Source organism: Cyprinus carpio, chromosome B15, assembly GCF_018340385.1.
Source record: "Cyprinus carpio isolate SPL01 chromosome B15, ASM1834038v1, whole genome shotgun sequence".
Lineage (NCBI taxonomy): Eukaryota > Metazoa > Chordata > Actinopteri > Cypriniformes > Cyprinidae > Cyprinus > Cyprinus carpio.
The window spans coordinates 7,593,421-7,612,458 of NC_056611.1; the positions used below are offsets into that span (position 1 = coordinate 7,593,421).

The following is a 19,038-nucleotide window of genomic DNA, read 5'->3' on the forward strand; positions in this document are numbered from 1 at the left end:
ACTATTTACCTGAGCATTCAGAATTGTGCAATATAGCATACAGAAGGTGAGGGACATTTTGGGTGGAAAGAAGTGCTGCATTTTATCATTTAAACATGAGACTTTTCATGAAAATTCTATAATCCAAGATGGCCACCACCATATGACGTCATAATATGCAAATTAGATGGGAAAATGTAATCCCTTAATAAATTTGGGTCATCCTTAATATTTCTATAATTTACAGAAAGTCTCTATCTTTTATCACTTTTAAGATATGGCTTTTGAAATTAAGATGTCAAAATCAAACGTTTTAGGAAAAAACCTCTGGCGCCTAAAGGGTTAAGTTTGAAATGTTTAATGGGAGTTCAAAAAGGTTGTATTGTTAGACTATAATACATGTCGTTTCTCAATTTCCAGGGAGCGGAGCAACTCTTCCATAAACAAAAAACTTCTGATGCTGACCAAGAGGATGTAGTGGTAGTACCAGAGACCATGCCCCCATCAGACAAGAATCTTACTTTGTTCAGACACATCACCTTTGAATAACTGGGATCTTGATCTTCAGACACCTGATATTATTCACATATTTAAATTTCTTTGGAGCTCTAGATTAAAACACACAGTTCACAAGTACACAAAAGGTTGAACTTTATTCTTATTAGTCTATGCTGATCTTGTATTAGCATACCAACAGCATGTGATTGTTAAGGGGATAGTTCACTCAAAAAATTAACTTCTCTCATCTTTACTCACCCGCATGCTGTCCTAAATGCATATTTCTTTCTTGCTACTGGACAGGTAAACATAAATTAAGATTTTTAGACAAATAATCCATCTCTGAGTCCTAAAGATGCTAAAAGATGTAAATTATGAGAATACTGTGCATTACATGTATTCTATGCAGTTTGTGTTTCGTGGTTTCTGGTCTTTCTTGTTACAACATAATTGCATCTAAGACTTTCACTTTGATACTTGTGTATATGCTATAGTGACAATAAAGAATTTACATTTATTTGAATTAATTCATATTTTCATTTAAATTCATTCAACTGGTTTATAGTCACACTTAAAAGAGTTGATGATTGTTAAAATGTATTTCCAATTTTAAATGTTAGATGATAATGTTAACTAAATAAAATAACTAAACAAAATTATCAGCATGATAAAAACAATTGGCAGCAAGAACATTCTTTGTGTGGAATATGTAATGAAATAAGCTTGATTGCCTGGTTGGAGAGAGACTTTCTTGACAACTGAATATATCACACACATGATAGTATTTCAAATGTAACAGCTCAACCTAATTAGACCCTACAATGCAAAAGAATCATGAGCAACAAACAAATACCCTACAAGGACACATATATAAAATATATACAAGATATATACAATATATCTAGTATTATATACAGTGTACTTTAATAATTAAGCCTCAATATGACCTTCTTTTTGATCTCTCGGGCTCCTAAAATCTTATGTTGACAGAGTAGTAGCAACAGATAAATACAGATTGAATTTAAAAAAAAAAAACTCCTAACTTTATATCACTAAAATGAAATAGAAGGCTGCTAACAGAAGCTCGCATCTACACTGACACCTTAGATTGTGTTTTATTAGTGTCTACACCTACTCCAACCCTAAACAATAATGCAAAAACAGTATTGTTGTACAGTGTGACAAAAATTATGCTATATTGATGTTCACATGCCCAGTAGCCGCATCTGTATCCCTTCTAGCCTTAACCACACATCAGACAGGAAAGTAGATTAAAGGGGTCATATGATGCGATTTCAAGTTTTCCTTTCTCTTTGGAGTGTTACAAGCTGTTTGTGAATAGATAAGATCCTTAAAGTTGCAAAGACTAAAGTCTCAAACTCAAAGAGATATTCTTTATAAAAGTTAAGACTCGTCCAAACCCTCCTAAAACACCTAATTTAAACATGCCCCCACATGTCTACATCACTGTGTTGGAAGATTTGCATAACACCGCCCAAATGTTTACGTAAAGAATGGCGCCTTAACTTTGATTCTCGCTGCCATGTCGTGGAGACACTGTTTCATTGCGAAACTACTTTGTTTGGCCTTCCAGAAGAGGACACAACTACAAATCAGTAGTTAAGTCATATTTACAACACTGTTCCAGAACAGTTAAACCCAAATATTCAGATGTGTGCAGCGCATTTTATGGAGGACTGTTTCCTGAGGAGAGTAGACTACAATGTTTAGTTTAGTTTAGTTTAACTTTATTGTCTGTACAGATTTCCTAAATAGAAATTTATCTTTGACACTGGCATAAAAAATACATCCTAACAGATAACACTATACATTCACATATCACATAATAAAATACACAGAGAAAAAAAAATTAATACATTTGCATGCCCACACATATGCATACACATGTACACACACCTACCCAGAAAGATACCTAATGATAATACCTCAATTAAGAATTTGATTTAAAACAGTCACTGCCAGTGGTACAAATTAATTTTTATATAGGTTATTTTTAGCAAGTGGTATACGCAGACTTCGCCCTGAAGGAAGGGCCTCAAAGCAGGAATGAAGCAGGAATGAAGTGGATGAGTTTGCTCTGAATATACTGCAATCAGCAACAGCTCTTGCATTGTACTGTGTTTCTGGCCGGTGATCATATTTGCTTTGTTAATTATTCGTATTAATTTATTTTTCTGTCTCATTGTTAAATTGCCCTACCACGATACAATATTATTTGTTAAAATACTTTCAATCATCGATCTATAAACAATGGATAGGACCCTCCCATCGATGCTAAAATTTCTTAGTTTCCTAGGTAGACGTAAACGCTGTCTCGCTTTCTTGTGTATATGGTCCACATTTTTCTGGAATGAGAGTTTATCATCAATGATTGTAACTAAATATTTAAAATTTGAAACTTGCTCTTCCTTTACACCTTTTATAGTAATTTGTTCACAGTGGACACCAGCCGTACCAGTCCTATTTTTGTTCCCACAGCATAGTTCCTTTGTCTTCTTAATGTTCAATTGTAGATGACTATCATCAAACCACTTAATAAGACTTTCAGTATACTCAAAATAAGTTACACTATTCATGTCCAATTGGCAAGAGATTAAAACCAAATTATCAGCGTATTTGATCAGGGTGAGATCATCCCTGTTAAATTGAAGTTCAATAATATAGACAGAAAAAAAGCAGAGGTGATAACACACATCCCTGTGGTAACCCTGAATTCAGGACTGTATAATTAGATGAGATTCCACTGACACAGACTCGTTGGGGTCTATTTCTTAAAAAAATTCAATACATAAAATCAACCAAACTGCTTACAGCTAAATCTTGCCATCTTTCTTTTAAAATTTGTGGTTGTACTGTATTAAAGGCTGATGTAAAATCCATGAAAATAATATGCTCACTAACATGGGCATTTGTTTTATCTAGGTGGTGTTGGGCCTTATGTAACAAGGTCAGAGAGGCTTCCACCGTGCTCCGATCTGGCATGTCAGCAAATCGTAATAGATCTACAAAGCCTTTAATTTGTAGTCATGTTATGCTGGCCTTTAATGCCAGCTGTTCTGACTCACAGCCTGTAAGTACATTTACATATTTAAAGAATTTGCCACTGATGATTCAAACGAGAGTTTTGAGCAGTGTAGAGTAGCACTTATTGTTTGTTGTTTCTCCAATCACAAATGCAGACATGGCTTTATGTTTAAGTGGCGCGATGCAATGCAACATGTAAAAAAAAAAAAAAAAAAACAGTATAGGTCATTATAATAAGTAATTATGTCCCCACTGGATGCTACAAATGCCTAGTTTGTAATGGGTTTTATTTTTTTTATTTTTTTTGTCTCGCACCACCGGGACACAGCATCACAGTATGGTTAGGGGTGTAACATTTCCGTCGCACGCTTGAGGTAGTTGGCCAATCACAATGCACTGGATAGCTGGCCAATCAGAGCACCCCTGCTTTTCGGACCGATGAGCTTTGTAAAAATCAACGCGTTTCAGAAAGGCGGGGCATAGAGGAGAAACAATAATGTACAGTATGTGGAAAATAATGAGTTTTTTTAAAGTTAATCCACATAAACACATTGCATTACACCAAATACACAAAATAATGTTCTTTTTTTAGCAACGTCATATGACCCCTTTAACTTCTCAGAATCAGATTCAGAATGAGCTTTATTGTCAGGTGTGTTTACACATACAAGGAATTTGTTTTCGTGACAGAAGCTTCCACAGTGCAACAGAATGACAGTGACAGGACAAAAATACAGATTAAAAAAAGGAAAAAGTCAATAGGGAATAACAATGTACAGATTGACAATTGACAAATTTGAAATGTAAAGTAAGTATGTGTGTTTGATAAATAAGTATATAAGTGTATAAATTGTGTTGTGTTCCACAATTATTTAAATATTAAGGTCACATTTTATATGATTAATTAATAAAAAATAATAATAAAAAAAAAACATTCATTTTTCTAAAGAAAAGACCTTTTGGTTTATAAATTTCAGAAACACGTCTTATTTAGAAGCATGTTAGGTACAAAAAATATATGCAAGAGCAAGTCTACAATGCCCATTAAACCTATTAGCACACATATAGAAAAATGCAGAGCCCTTTGTCTTACGATTAAATATATAAGAATGAAGTTTGCTGTGATGAGATATTTTGTGCAGAAAAATTCTTCATGCTTCAATCCTTCAAAACTCCTTTTGCAAATACAGTGTCCTGTTCAAAGAAATTACATCATAGAAAAAGAGAAAATAAATAATAGTTAAGTTTCCTTTTCAACAACACCAAAATACCCTTCACTGTCAGCCATGGCATTGTGAATAAAAATAAATAATATAAATAAATAAAACTGTTCAGTATTTAAGATCATTTCCATTACATACTTTTAAAATTTCCAAATATATTTTGAAAAAACTGTCTCACTTATTATACCAATAGTTATTATATTAGTATAGAATTAATCACATTAATTCTGAAGTTTCTTGCCTTATTACAGTATACTGTCATGTTAATCTGAACAAAAAAATAAAGCTACCTTTGACACATCAATTTAGAAGTACAACATATTGACTCATATGACAAGCATGAAATGCATACATAATTGGATACCAGATATTATTTTAAATCAGCCCATATCACTCAGTCTGCAATCCCCATTACACTGTTGAATAGAGACTTTTAAAGGTTTTTTTTCCTAGATAGGAGGTCTCATGTGTAATGAATATCAATATCATGGTATCTAAATACACTATCGTGTTCCCATGAGTCTGTGTGCTACTCAAATAATAATGATAATAATAATAATAATAATAATAATAATAATAATAATAATAATAATAATAATAATAATAATAAATAGAGGTCATCTCCTTTTTGCTTTATCATAGGACTGCAGTTTCTGTGACAGTGTTGGCTGTTTTGTAAGCTCTGGATTTTTATTACCAGCAATTAAAAGTCATAACAAATGTACAGTAGGTAGACATCCAAAATGGGTAATACTGCCGCGGCGTTAACTGCAAATCAGTCGCGTGTTAAAATCATTCGCGAAACTACCGCCAGGTGGCGCAAAGGGACGGATTGCGAACTGAATGTAATTGTAAAATGAAAGGAAGACGTTAAACAACAATAACATTATATTATTATACATATACATTTATGTTTTGTTTCACTATAATGTCACATTTTCCTTAAGGGGGGCGTTTTACCCCACTCTACCCTAATATACATTATAACATCCTTAAAAGCCATTAAAAAAATAGGATAGTCTTAGGCTACAGTCTACTCATCAAAAATTTAAAGAAAGGCCGTTACACAAGGGCTCTTATGCATGCTATTGTTTTTAAACAGTCATTATATAATATATATATATATATATATATATATATATATATATATATATATATATATATATATATATATATATATATATATATATATATATATATATATATATATATATATATATATAAATAGGGATTAAAATTTTTCATTTCGGTTCATTCTTGGTTAAAAAAAATAATAATAATAATAATCTTCAGGTTCCATTTGCAGAGCGAAATGAGAACGGTCCCAGCATTTACAAATAATTCTTATTAACTCTGTTATAATTCTTGATTTTTCAAACTGCTAACACTTTGCATTTTTGAATTATGCCTTTACTGTGTGACCAATAATTGTGAATTGTGACTTTGATCGCGCTGGTGCCTCACGCGCACATATTCATTGGAAACAGCAGTCATTCACCGAGCCATGCCGCGCAAGCAGCGGGCCACTTTGGCATATTTTTGCTAATTATGATTTTTTTCCCGTCGATACTGAAACACGTGTGAAATCCAAAGCCTATTTTACCTAATAAATAAGAGTTAGCTTCAAATGGGCAACATGTTTGGATTTGTCCCGAATGAGAGAGATAAGCGCAACCTTACATTATGTATCGCTTTAAATTATTTTAATTATTATTTTTGTTGTTGTTTATAAGCCTATATTATTATATAGCCTGCTGCAATTATATTTATCCATTAGAATTATATATTTGTAATTCTTGTTCTGTTCTGATATTTTTTTTTACATTTAAAACATTTGTTGTAAAGTGAAGGGAACTAAAAATGTCCTGTTGGTACATTAGCCTATAGCATTATTAGGCCTGCCGTTATTATTTCTGAATGTAATAAAATGCAACTATTTTTTAGCGTGTTTTCGTGTATGTTTTTATCCAGCTTTATTTTTTTCATTGCATCTAAAAATGACTTTGTGCATCACATTCACTTCGTGAACAAAACAAATATAACTTCAGATCCACCTCTCGCGTTGCTCAGCTGTGGACAATTTCAAAATGTTTGATATAAAGATTGCTGTCACATTTTATACAGGAATTTTTCATTAAAAAAAAAAAAAAATTATATTGTTAGTTTTATGCTAACATGCAATCAAGTCTTCGGATACTATATAAGATACAAGTTCATTTAGGCTATTTAACATGCACTGTGACAGTTTACCGTTTCAACTTATAAACTCCTTGAGATTTTAAAGTCAGTTTAATAGTAAATTCAAGTTGAATCTAGTATAAAAAAGGTTTTAATTGCTTAAATTATTTCTATGAATAAATTAGCATGACTTTTTCATCATAGCATTTTTTACGAGGTGTGTTCGTTTTCTGAAACCAAGCACCCACTTTTTTCTTTTTTAAATCTATGAATCGCTCGCATATCTCCTACAACCTACAAATAAGGGCTAATAGAGGTTCTTTCTTTAATTATTTATTTATAATGTTTATTCTTGAAGAAAAATAGTATTTATTCTTTAATAAAATAAGGGACGATCCAAATATTTGTAATGTACAATAATATAGGCCTATATCTGCATGCAGTTAAAAAGATATATTTGTTTTGATTCATCCATTTATGTAGGCTACAATTAGCCTATTCTAAAATAAAATAAAAATAAATAATGTCATAAAAAATGCCATCGGTCTGAATAAATTTTACCATTGTAGAATTGGGCTAGTAATTTAGGAGGTGAAAATACAGTGAAATTACAAATGGCATTTCAAAGCATGACAACTGAAGGTCTGTGAACGTTTCTATGATGCATTTTTTTAAACAATGGCACTTAAAGTTTTTCAACTGAAATATTACTTTTTCAACCATATAGCCTGTGAATAAATAAATAAAATGCATACTTTTCAGTGAAAGAACACTGAGAGTGTAGGTTGCGTCTGGTGTTTTTGGATTTGTACTTCAATATAATGAGCTCCAAGTTTAAGAATAGCCTACACTAGGTTTTTTTTTTTTTTTTACTCTCTATTTAACAGCATTAACTTACAATGAAATACGTCTTCCTTCAGGCAGACTGAATTTTTTCCTGTCTTGCTAAATGTTGGGTCAGTTTGCGCGAGTCCCGCGCGCTGTGAAGCGGGAGCAGCTGACGGAGGATTCCGCTTGGTCTTAAAGCCTTCCGCAAACGCCTATGTTAACAAATAACAATGATTTTGGCAAAAATAATGATATATTATCAATTGATAATTTGTTATTATTTTGGTCTAGTGAAAATAATAATATGGGCTGCGGGAAAATAATGAATAAAAAGAGTAGGGGTTGCTGTGAGTGCAGGCATGTTTCAACCCAGTAACAACACACCGTTCCTCACAGCCAAAAAACATACTTAGTTCAGCTCAGCTGGAGGGGGCTGGGGGTAGTTCTGTATAGCTTGTGGGGGTCGAGATAAAGGTGTGAATCTCTTGCTCTTTCATATGGACAGTCTTATGAGGGTTTCCAACTTGCAGAACAGGTTTTATGACAACTTTAAAGAAAGGTTTGATCCACTTCAAATGTTGACTACTGTATAGCGCAATAAAGTTTATTAGTTATTATAACTTAATTTCAGAGGAAGTTGCCTTAACTTAAAAAAAAAAAAAAAAAAAAACTGTAGCATTAGGGCGGGGCGATAGGCCTATGGCCTAAAAAAAAAACCCCTACTTTTTTTCACAAAAAAATCCAATTTACAATTTAAATCGATTTTTTTTGCCTCCCTACTTAAAATCAATATTCAAATGACAAAGAAATTGTTCAAAACAAGTGTTAATATAACAATATATTATTTTTTAATACTAGCCCATCATGCATCTAACCATCCACTCGGCGTTAAGAGCTGTTCAGATTAAAACTGAGTCAGTGTCATGGACGAAGGACAGACCAAGTGTAGGCCTAAATCAATTTTCTAGTTTATATTTTCATCTCGTTATGCCGCTGGTTTAGGTTATGTATTTATTTTTATTTCTTATATCAATTATTTGTAAACATAGCAGACACTGTCTAACCGTGTCTACACTGGACGGCCTTGTTCATATAGGACGAAACATCTCTCACTCGGCAGCAGAGTATGTGAGAGTGGAGCGGCAACAATTTCCCTCCGCGCTCCTAGCATTTTATAATCACTAAGCTCCGCGGTTCATTGATACCAGAAACACTGCTCCACCTTCACTCCGTGGCTAAAGTTGAAATGTTATGTTCATAATAGCTTATAAAAATAAAATTAAAATAAATAAATAAATGAATTAAATTACAGGAGAGTTTCAAAGGGGATTAGGCTATTGTGTGCAAACTTTTTGTCCTACCAAACGCCAACCTAATAATATTGTCAGCATTAAAAGGCATAATTGCTGCTTTCTGCTGCGCAAATTTTGTTTGTAATGAAAATAACAGTTTACATTTTCGTCAGTTATTTTATCTACAGATCGATGCATTTGTTACAGATTTCTGCTCATTCAAAATCAGATACAGATGAAGTAGCCTACTGTAAGATTACATTTGTTTGAATGCATTATTGCGACAGCGATTACGTGTGAATGTGCTGTATCTGTTTAAATCATGCTTTAGCCCGAAAATAATCAGTAAAAGGAAGACAAATTCCTTGAGAACTAGCCTGTAACATCCCGCTCGACTATTGCCGTCATTATAATCTTCGTATCACAGAGATTATGTGTATCAAGCTATACCTAAATATGTTTATCATGTGAATTCTTGCTAAATATGCAGTTATATTATGGGATGTTGGCATGAATTGTATTCGTGATGGAGCGGTGCTGGAGCGAGTGAAAACCACGACGCTCCGACTTTTAAAAAATCCGCTCCTCGCCCCAGTCAGAATAACACCGCTCCACTCATACTCTGCTCGGCAGCGAGTCTCAAACGCGCGGGGGAGGCTTGAGCCCAATCATTCTCAAAACATAAAATATTTATTTTATTTCAACTTTCGTTTTTGTGTTTCAGAGGAAAAATCAGTGTTAAGGCATCTCTCCATTACAGACCGTTCTGAAAGAGGAATTTATGCAAACGCGTATAAAATTCTTTAAAAACTTTGTCTAGAGGGTATTTAATAGGTCTGCTTCCCACGTAAGATAGTCGTTCATTTGTCATTATTCAACTAATCGCAAATGTATATTAAATTTACAACTATAATCCAGCCTTAATATATTCCACGCTCAAGAATATGCATTAAGTTTGTCACAAAGCACAGGCAGAAGTAGCCTAATAATTATGAAAAGGAGACATTTTAATTATTTATTAATAAACAAATGTTTTCTTGTCGGCTGCAAGATGAAATTCACAGTGCTGACTCTCTCCACATGGACGTGCCTTTAAAGAGAAATCGAGAGGGCGCCTCCCTGTCATGCATGCGCATTAATAATTTTTGCACAAACACTTGAATATGAATAATAATTCACATTTTGCATATGCATTACAAAGTAAATAATTTTTTACATGTAATTATCCAAAATTAATAAAACCAAACAAGATTTGTAAAGAAGATAAAATATGTAGACAAATAAGAATAAATGCTGCACGTGCACTCAGCATCATGCAGACCAAATCTTGCACTGATATTTTACGGAATATTATACATTTTATATTATGCATTTAAATGCGGCTGCAATTTATTTATTTATTTTATTTATTTATTTATTTTTACTTTACTTAAATTATATGAAAGCAAGCAAAGAAGACTCCATTTAAAATCACTGAAGTTGTCAATTAATTAAGCTCTTTTTTTTACATCATGTGCACTTTGTTGATAAGTGATGACGTTGTATTAATCCATCCATTCTTTAGAGTTGCAATGATTTAGTTAAATCGTGCAGGTTTAATTTATTCGTTTCTTGTTTTAATTAGGGCTAAATAATGGGAGCGAAATTATACAGTGCCTTACGTTTTACTAAAATAAAGAAAATATTTTATAAAACACGCAAGCCTAGCTCACAATAGGCTACAACTTTTAATGCTCCGATGCAAAGTAAACCACATTTTCTTTTTAATAATATAACACATAATTCATATTATATAAATAATACTGCACACTATTTAAATGTGTCTAATCTAAATTATGGTGTAGAGAAAATATAAGCACAGGCTCATAGGCTTGACATTTATCCTGCTTGAATTCGTTCTAAGAAACGCACATATCTTCATAAGGACTAAACTTTCATCTGTGAATATTAAATATTTTTTCTTTCATTTTCCCCGACTGCAGTCAAATATAACACTTCGGTGAGGCAAAGCTGACGTCTATTTGCGAAAATGTGCTTTGATGCGCTTGTTCGAAAACTTGTGATTAAAGCGCCACTCAGCGGTCAAAAGCTGCAAATGCACTTTGCAGACGCCGCGGCGGCGGTACGAGCGGCGGTAGAAGCGACGTTTTGGATGTCCACCTACTGTAATAAGATAAACTTCTGTGATTCATTGTTTTGCATGAATAGAAAGTCAAATTATATAAAGATTTTATCTCTTATCAAATTAAACACTAAACATAAAATCTGTTTACATCAAACTTGTTCCACAATGTAATTTCCAAACAAACGGCTTCCTGAAGACAAAAAAAAAAGAGGATGACGTTATACATGTGCCCTTTTACACCTCCAGTTGTGCCAGTATTATGTCACTAGCTTTTGCCAGCCAGTGTCATTGTCATTGTAGCATTTGAATACATTCTTCATACACCGGTCATACCAAAGGAATTCCCCATAGTGCCCACTATATGGTAAACCGATCTGGTAAACCTATGTCTTCTATGACTCCTATGTCACTTCTAACACCAAAGGGCTTTTCATCATGTGCTAAACCCTCATTGTTCTAAACCCCTTGTTTAAACCCCAAGTAAAGGAACATTTTACACCTGGAATTTAGAAATGGGGTTCGCATCAATTTTACCCAGGGTTATGAAACCCTGCACCAGAGCAAGAATAGCAAGGTTAACTCTTCATTGATGTGCCATACTCATACAGTGTGGAACAGTGCAGTGTCAGAATGTTAAAGCTAGATCCATAAACAGTTATTTTAGTGTATAATGTGTAACAATGAAAGGAAACATGTAAATTACGAATGAAGAAAAGACTGTCTTATTCTTATTTTTTTATTCTTATAATCCACTTATAAGTTTTTATTCTTATAAGTCCACTCAGAAAAAAATAATAATAGTAATAATAATAATAGTGGGCAAAACAGACTATAATCTTAAGGCCTTTCCACACTGAGTGCAAAAAAGCGAAACGAATATCGGACGCGATGACGCACTGGAATAAAACAACAGATTCTTATGGATGCTTCCAGCACAAACATTCGCCCACCAAAAATGGGAATGTTTTTTTCTGAACCGGTCAGATTAATCTTTTACAAAGTGAAAACATGGACCGTCCGACAAGATATGAGCATTACATCAGGTGGCCAGACTACTGCTGTTACCCAATAGGTCGACTCGGTGGCACTAAAAGCTCAGAAGACTGTATTGAGCACGAGCGTAAAAACACAGAAGTAGAGGACTTTCAACCAACATACAAAGTATCAACTGTAGATAACAATCGGAAGTTATTACAAGCACTCGATGATGGTTTAAAGTGACTTTTAAACAAATACATACATTTTCAAGTGTAGCTTGATGCTAATCGTACCTCTAATTATATTATAGGTTATTCTTGTAAGCATTAAAGATATTCGTGTTTCTGGTGTAGAACCAAATTTATTTATCTTAATTTAATTTTGTATATTGAGCAGTGGTTCATATACGAGATACATATCTGAGGGAAAATATATTGTTGGTCGGCGCCACCTAGCGTGAATTAGCAGAAGGCGAACAATTGTTTCGCTCTCAGTGTGAAAGCACTGTTCATCTGCGATTTGCCTCACTATTTCGCATCGCTCAGTGTGGAAAAGCCTTAAGAATGAACAATGCTAGACCCTTTATGTAAACAGGTCTCATGCTGCATTTGTCCAACCAATGATGCAGCAATTATACAAATAAGAAAATTACATTTCCATTTACTCAGAATGGGATACAGTATATAGGTATTATTACAAATACTGAAAAATCATTCACTTCGAAGAATGAATTATTTGAGATGGCTTCTAAATGGTTTATAAGCTTTGATAAACTTGTTACAACAGTCAGAAAGTCTTTTGGGCATTAAGAACATACAGTGTTGACAACATATTTTGCTCATAATACATGTATTAAATGCAGTAGCTATTTTGTTTTTGCTTTGATTACAGAGCCTAGGGCAGGTATGAAATTTCATGCAGTATTCCATAAAAAAAAAATGCAATACAGTAGTAGGCATGCTTTGCATCTATGATACACATAAGTGCACATACGTTTAATCTTTAAAGTCGTAGATTTTAATAGAAAAGTACTCACTGAATTAAGTTATAATATACTGTGCTTTATTAATGTCAATATTTATGCATCTGCATGTCTGTATTTGATGTTGATACTATTTGTTCTGTTTGTACTATTTTAATCTTTACATGTATTATGCATTTACCTGCAATATATCATACAGTTTTCCCTCAAAGCAATAGTTTAGTTTATTAAGGACCTGTTTTCAATGTACTGTATTATCATGTCAGGGTAAGATGTAGTATCAATTTTTTAATAAAAACCATTCATTTTTTTAAAGCAAAGACCTTTGCATTGTTTATAAACTTAAGAAATGATTGTCTTAATTCTTTTGTTCTCCAACCATAGATTATTGGGTTAAAACAACTTGGAAAAAATAAGTAAATGATACTTATGAATATACGGTTGTTGGAAGAAATGTTATTTCTTATTCTGTATGATGAAAATGCAATCAAAACAGAAAACAAACTAATTGACAGAATAATTAAGTGAGTAATGCAAGTGTTTAAGGCCTTCATATGAGCTTTTCCAGATTTCAACACAGAGGTAAAAATCACAGTGTAAGAAACAGTAATAAGAATAAAATCTGCTGCTGGTATAAGAAGAGCAGACAAAAGCCCTACAATATCATTAATAGATATATCTCCACATGCTAACTGAACCAATGCCATGTGCTCACAAAAACAGTGATCAATAACATTTGTTGCACAGAATGATAGTCTTCCAGCTAGAGAAACCATGGTGACCATTAGGAGTCCATTTCTTATTGCTGGTGCAAAAACAAACTTTAGAAAGTTAGGGATTTCCATGTATTTATGATAGTAAAGAGGTTTGCATATTGCAAAGTAACGATCAAGTGCCATCCAAAAAAGCAGTGTAATTTGAAATGTTCCAACAAAATGAATGCCAAACATTTGTATTAAACAACCTGTTAGAGATATCCCACTCCAACTGAATAAAAAACTAAGAAGCATGCTAGGTGCAAAAAATACAGGCATGATCAAGTCTAATACAGCCATAACACCTATTAGTACATACATAGGGGAATGCAGAGACTTTTGACATATGATTAAATATATGACAATACAATTTGCTGTGATAGCTAATAAAAACATCAGAAAGAAAGGGATAAATAAAAAAGGCCTCCATTGCCCTAGGCTGTAGAAACCATTTAATCTGAACTCAGTGAATGAGACATTTTGTGCATGAAAATCCATCATGCTAACAACCCCTTTTGCACACACAGTGTGCTGATCAAACTACTGAAGTTGATCAAACTAAGAAGAAATAACAGACTTGATCAAGTTTGCCTTTTAACCACACTATAATCACATATGTTTTATACCATAGCAATAAATATATCTATGCAGTATGAGGCAAAATTATACTGCTAATACCACTAGAATTAAAAGAAAATACATTTATGAGGCAGAAAATTGGAATTGAGGAAAATTCAATGATTGTCCATGTATCCTCCTATCCTATCTACAAACATCATTCATTAATCAGTGCTCTCCTCATTAAACTGATTAATTGAGATCTTTCATATTTTTTTTTCCAGAGGAAATGAAAGTTTGACACATATCATGGTCTATAAATACAAATCTCTGTTCTCGGTTGCTTTCCCATGAGTCTGTGTGCAGCTCCCGTAGAGGAATAGACCTCATTGTTTACATTGTGACTATGGGAGTGATGTATATGTGTAAAAAAAGATGGCTGAACAAACTCTGGGTTACAGGATTGGTTTCATTGGTCACCATTTGATATTTATGAAAATTATGAAGAATTTAAACATTTACACAGCAAGAAGAGAAGTGTTAATCTCACAAAAAAAAGTCTATAATTCTGTATATTAAATTAAATTAAATTAAATTTATGCATTTAGCAGACGCTTTTATCCAAAGCGACTTACAGTGCATTCAGGCTATCAATTTTTACCTATCATACTGTATACCTATACCTTTCATACCTTTTACCTATATATACTGTACAGGGCCACAGTGACATTTTGTAAAGCTTTATATTGAGGCTTATTTATTAATGTTTTCTTATATTACACATTATCTGTATATTTTCATATAATATATGAGCAGTATCACACTCATAGCCATGTGATATTGTTTTATATCAGCATAGTTGTGATTCAGCCACAGGTAATTCTGATACAGAGCGATATCACTCAGCTAAGAGTGTGATATTGTGTTTTTACCACAGTTGGATAGCACAAGTGTGTAAACAAATAAGAAACAACCACAGAGTATCTTTAAATACAATTTTGTATGCAGACTACTTCCTTCCGCCACGGATTCATATCTCATTTTGACAGTTTAACAGCTAAGCCCAAGCCCCCATTACTAAATTGAAAACGTCACTTTAGAAAAAAATTAAGGAATGTTGAGTTGCGTCATTAAAAACGTATTGTATTACTGATACCGCATTCTGTCTTCAGCTCAATCTCATATTCAGAATAATACATTAGTTTAAATGTCCGCTGAGGAAAGTGATATCTTTGTTGTACTATCCTTTCATCTTTTAAGGGTGATTTACGATGACAGCATTGCTCAGTGCATTTGTTGGTTGCATCTTACAAGATGTTGTTGAACGTGAACTTACTTGTTTACAACCCCGGTGCAGTCTCTTGCAATAAAAAAAAATCTCACGCACTCGTCTCTTAATAATGTAACTAATAACCCTCACCAACACACACATTTTCAAAAACTGGGTACAATGAGATGACATTATTTTACTCACCCTTCAACCATCGATCATTAAAAGTATCATATCATTATAGTAATTTATGTCTATATATACATTTCAATCAGGACCACTTCCGTCAAGTATATTTATGACAATTATATTGCATACAGTTAGTGTTGGCTGTATGGTTATGTTCTGGGCAACACTTCACACGCCTGTCCATGCAGCCATGGTTGGACAGACTGGGGAGAGCAGCAAGACAAACCCCCCTGGGGTACAGAACAGGGCTGAGTTTCCTAAAAGCTTTGTAAGCCTAAGAAGTTTGTAGAAATGATCGTACGAATGATCTTAATATTACGGTCTGTTTCCCAAAAGCATCGTAACTTAAGTAGTACTTGAAAATCATCATAGATCTACGAGTGCTCTGGAGTAATCGTAAAACCCTAAGTGCATCGTAAGAAGACAGATTTATGCGGTCACCTGCAGGACAATCGGCAGATTACATCTTTAACTTGATTCAAGTGTAATGTGATTATAATATAAGGATTTGATTGTGCTTTATTGTACACTTTATGACTCGTTTTCTTTCTTTTTTTTTTATTAATTTATAAATGAAATAATTAAAAGGGGCAGAAATAAATAGAAACACATCTTAAATGACTGAAAAAAAACAATAAAACAAGTAATGTAGGAAATGCTTCAAAGACTGGGGGAAAAAATCTTTCAATGACTTGCTGAAGTGCACGAAAACCAGCTATGTATTGGACCCGGAAATAACGTCTCTCTCTCTCTCTCTCTGTACTGTATATAAAGTATATTATATATTATTATGTAAAGTATAATATTATACACTATAATATAATATTATATCCAAGTTGTCTGTCTGGAACGCAACATTAGGTTAACATTTCAATAAACGATTGTGTACTACAGTTAAGAGCCATTCTATAAGGTGACATTTCAGCACTTGACAAACGGATAGTGACTCCTAAGTAGTACTTAAAGCACAGCTACGTGTGATTGCTTTACGTGCATTGTTGGGAAACGCACGTGAAACAATAACGAACAATCATAAAATGGCTCGTAGAAAATGCTCTTAAGCTCTAAGATCAATCGCCCAGAACCATTATATGCATACATAATTACGATTCACAATTACATGAGTTGTAAATGAAATGTGATAGAGACTGCTTCCAATGAAGAGACTGTAAAGAAAGAACAAAGTTAGATTGGATTACAGGTTCAGTTGGAGGAGGGAGTTAATTGCAAGCAGCAATGCGATGGAAGAGACGCTGAAGAATGGGAATTTAAATAGACCGCATGTGATAGGTGTCAAGACTGGATTGGTACACGTCAGGAACAGCTGACTGTCGGCTGATGCAAGCGTGACTAATGTGGCCTGAATGAACTAACGCGATGCTGAATTTTACAGCATTCGTGTGAGAACAAACTTGGAAGGAGACGTGAGGATTTGGGGAGAAAAGTTGGGTAACACTTTATAATAACTGCACGCTATTAATCATTAGTTAAGCATTAGGAAACAGTTAATTCATCATTTATAAAGCATTAATAGACATTAATAAGCAGTTTATAAATACAGATATAAATGCTTTATACTTGATTTAAAAGCATATATATTATGTATTTAATAATTGTTTTTTCATACTTTATTAATGATCAATTTATCATTTCTAAATGAAGTATAGCATTATTTACACACCAGTTATTAAGGAGTTGTCAGTGGTTCATAAGATCACTTAGAAATTGTAAGTAAATGATTAATAAACTATTAAATGTGCATTCATACATCTTATTTTTCAGACATATAGTAATAGTTACTTAGAGTGTTAATAAATGGTTTATTAACATGTATTTCTACTGTAATTCAGGGTTAATTCAGGTAGTTATAAAACATATGTAGTTGTTAGTTAACTATTATTGTGAGCTCATCTAAATTGAGGACTATTTATGCCTTGTAAAGCTTTTACAAATGAGATTTAAAGGCTGTTAATATTTTTATGTTCTGTATCACTGTGTTGTGTTTGTTTCATTTTCCTGTTTAGAAGATAACTGAGCCTTTAAATATCTTTTATAAATGCTTTACAAGGCATAACTAGTCCTCACTTTAGATGAGCTCACATACATAGTTAACTGACCACTACTAAATGCATTATAAATACCTGAATTTACTACATTTACTTACAATTTCTTGTGATCTTATGAATCACTGGCAACTCCTAAATAACTGGTTTGTAAATAATGCTATACTTCATTGAGAAATGATAACTTGATCATGAATAAAGTATGACAATAAAATTATTAAACACATTATATATATGCTTTTAAATCAAGAATAAAGCATTTATATCTGTATTTATAAACTGCTTATTAATGTCTATTAATGCTTTATAAATTATGAATTATCTGTTTACTAATGCTTAATTAATGATTAATAGTGTGCAGTTATTATAAAGTGTTACCGAAAAATTAAACATTCTTAGTGCATTCCAGGGAATTACAGCAGAATACAAATGAAACATGAAAATGATTAGGAGGAAAATATCACGTTATATTAATAAACCAAACCTAATGTAGCGGGTAGGAAGTAGGCAGTGGGAATTGCGCGTTGATTGAATCAGGTGGTGGGCGTTTGGCGCTGCACCTTTAAATCTAGCAAGCTGGCGGTTTCTCTGATTAGTGTTTTGCTATAGATTCTTGGTTCCTTGGACTCTTGGTTGGTTGTACGAGTTGATCTTGACTTGGTGTTTGTGCGGTTATTCAGTGCCGTGGTTACATCTAGCTCTGTCTTCACAAGCCCTCACCGGCTACGGATTGTGTCTGTGTGTTTCAATGAAAATTCGCTGATTTAGAGTATGACCACTACAAGTTTGCCAAGTGCTGTTTGTTGTGCTGAGAATGTAAGTTCACTGGCTTCCTTTTTTTTCCTCACTTGTGTACATCGGTTGTACGGAGCGCTTGTTTGTATGTGCGTAATTGTGTTGACTCGTCATGTCTGTATAATAGTTTGGCCTGGGAATGTACGAGTAAAAACCAGATGGAATAAGGCGATTGCTACAGTATTACAACTAAACAAGCTCTTGGCTCGACGCTGCGGTCTGTGTTCATACAGGAGGACCGTCATATGCCATCTTGGCCACTGTTTTTCCTGTGCCCTGT

The 19,038-nt window shown here is 33.4% G+C and overlaps 1 protein-coding gene across 1 annotated transcript; it reads right to left on the reverse strand.

The window, feature by feature from the left end:
• Positions 1-13,430: 13,430 nt before the first annotated feature.
• LOC109079437 (olfactory receptor 52N2-like) lies at positions 13,431-14,384 on the reverse strand. Its single transcript, XM_042739044.1, has one exon. The coding sequence runs from the start codon at positions 14,382-14,384 to the stop codon at positions 13,431-13,433; it is 954 nt and encodes a 317-aa protein (XP_042594978.1).
• Between the last annotated feature and the right edge of the window lie 4,654 nt (positions 14,385-19,038).